General features: G+C 36.5%; 1 protein-coding gene across 1 annotated transcript in view; it reads left to right on the top strand.

Moving 5' to 3' along the window:
- The window catches only part of LOC103603350 (cytoplasmic aconitate hydratase), a 57,900-nt gene that overhangs the window by 24,121 nt on the left and 31,805 nt on the right, over window positions 1–1,974 (top strand). The window contains exon 3 of the mRNA XM_008587843.1: window positions 1,164–1,282. Coding sequence (XP_008586065.1) covers window positions 1,186–1,282 — 97 coding nt within the window. The 5' untranslated portion in view covers window positions 1,164–1,185. The remainder of the gene's footprint in view (window positions 1–1,163; window positions 1,283–1,974) is intronic.

The raw sequence follows: 1,974 nt of genomic DNA, 5'->3' as shown, positions 1-1,974 counted from the left end.
GTCCTGTCCGTAGAGACAAGGCACACTTCTAACTTTTTATCCTTTTTCTATACACAGTGCTATACACAAGGCACACTTCTAACTTTTTATCCTTTTTCTATACACAGTGCTTTTCATTTTATGGTAATATATTGATCATTCCATATCAGTCATTCCATTAATATGTTGAATATTTAAATAATATTTACTCATAAAAAAACCCTGGGATTGAGTAGGGAAATGTTAACTGTTCTTCTCTTAAAATTAAGAATATTGCAGAATGGATTGATTAAAGGATTTTTGCCCAAGAAGTAGGACCAGAAAGCAAGTCTTCTGACTCCCACCCCAGTGTGTTTTGCTCTAAGTTATGTAAAGTTCTTTGAAATCACTGTTCATCTGTGTGGTGGAGGCCAGGAATAGTGTCTTCTCTTGTTCACTGCCTGTAATTTGTAAAAAGATACATGAGAAGTCCTGCCCAGAGCTGGGGCAGAGAGGGTCCCCTCCAAGCATTTCTGAGGAGTTTGGGCCTTTATGCCACCATAATGTACTTTAAAAATTCCCTAATGTTAATATGCTGTTGCCACAATATGCAAAAGCAAATTAGGGAGTATTCTAACTATGGTGTTCAAGTTTATTAAAAATGCTACAGAGATTGTTACAACTGGCAATTCACAGGACAGTACTAGAAAACTACTTCTCTCAAGTCCTAACTTTGAAAGTGCAAGTTTCATACAATCACATGTCACTTGATATGGACTTCTTACCTCCTGCCAAGCAGGACATGAGTCCATCTTAGAGGTCTGTTCATATATTCAGGATTTACGGTGAGATGTACTCTTCAGTGGAAGAATGCTGGGAAGTTGTAGAAATAAGACAAAAGAAATTTGGGGTTTTATGCTCTCTTGAGCGGTGAATGCCAGCTTTCACAGTAGCTTCACAGAAGCCCGTCTTATTTGCTAAGAATATCATTCTTGTATTCGTTTATGTCCCACCATCCCCCTACTTTTAAAATATAATAAGCAACTTCTTTCAGTGAATATATACTGAAATTGATAAAAAGGGCAAACGCTTATCAGGGTGAATGAGGTCCAGCTTCAAAAGTAGGAATGAGGGCCAGCCCGGTGGCGCACTGGATAGNAAAAAAAAAAAAAAAGTAGGAATGAAATGTTCTCTTTCCTTTTCAGGGACACAAGGCCATCAGTAATCATGAGCAACCCATTCACCCACCTTGCTGAGCCATTGGATCCTACACAACCAGGAAAGAAATTCTTCAATTTGAATAAATTGGAGGATTCAAGATATGGTAGGTATATGGCTCTATGATGTAATTGCTCTGATAGCAACTGGAATCTCATTTGTATTATAATCGAGCTGTGTAATTTATTAGCCGCTGGGAGTGTTGGAAAAGGGAGTAAGAGAAAATGGGTGAATGTTCTTGGATTAAACACATAAACACACAAACTCTGTCACACACACACCTTTTTTATATTAGCCATTTTTAATTTGGTTGTAATGATTATATACATGTAACATTTATATGACATTTCATAGTGTATAGAGTGTTTGTATANATAAGAAATCCTGAGGAAGCTGTGGCCCAGAGAGTCAGTGACATATGCTCAGATAACAAGTGTGTGCGCAGCAGAAGAGGGCAAGAACGCGAGTCTTCTTTATTCCAAATCCTCTGCTTTTTCTACCTTTGCACTGTCTTTTCCAGATAATATTTCCAGGGAATATTGGTGAATAATTTTCATATGCAAAGATGAAATTTTTGTTAAATAAATAAACAAAATAGTTTTTCTGTGAGTTACCATTGTTTTATCCTAGAAACTCCAGTTACCAGTAGCCAGATTACATGGTGTTTAGTGTTTTATTTTCTTTGAAAGATGTACCTATACTTTGGTCTTAATTACAATAATTGTAAAGGGGTTATTTCCTCATTTCTTGAGCATTTGTTTTCATTAGAAATGTCACTCTGTGTGTGTATAAACATAT

The sequence above is a fragment of the Galeopterus variegatus genome, unplaced genomic scaffold, assembly GCF_000696425.1.
Source record: "Galeopterus variegatus unplaced genomic scaffold, G_variegatus-3.0.2 Scaffold4568, whole genome shotgun sequence".
Lineage (NCBI taxonomy): Eukaryota > Metazoa > Chordata > Mammalia > Dermoptera > Cynocephalidae > Galeopterus > Galeopterus variegatus.
Note: the sequence above shows the minus strand (reverse complement) of the source record. Positions and strands in the feature narration are given on the sequence as shown.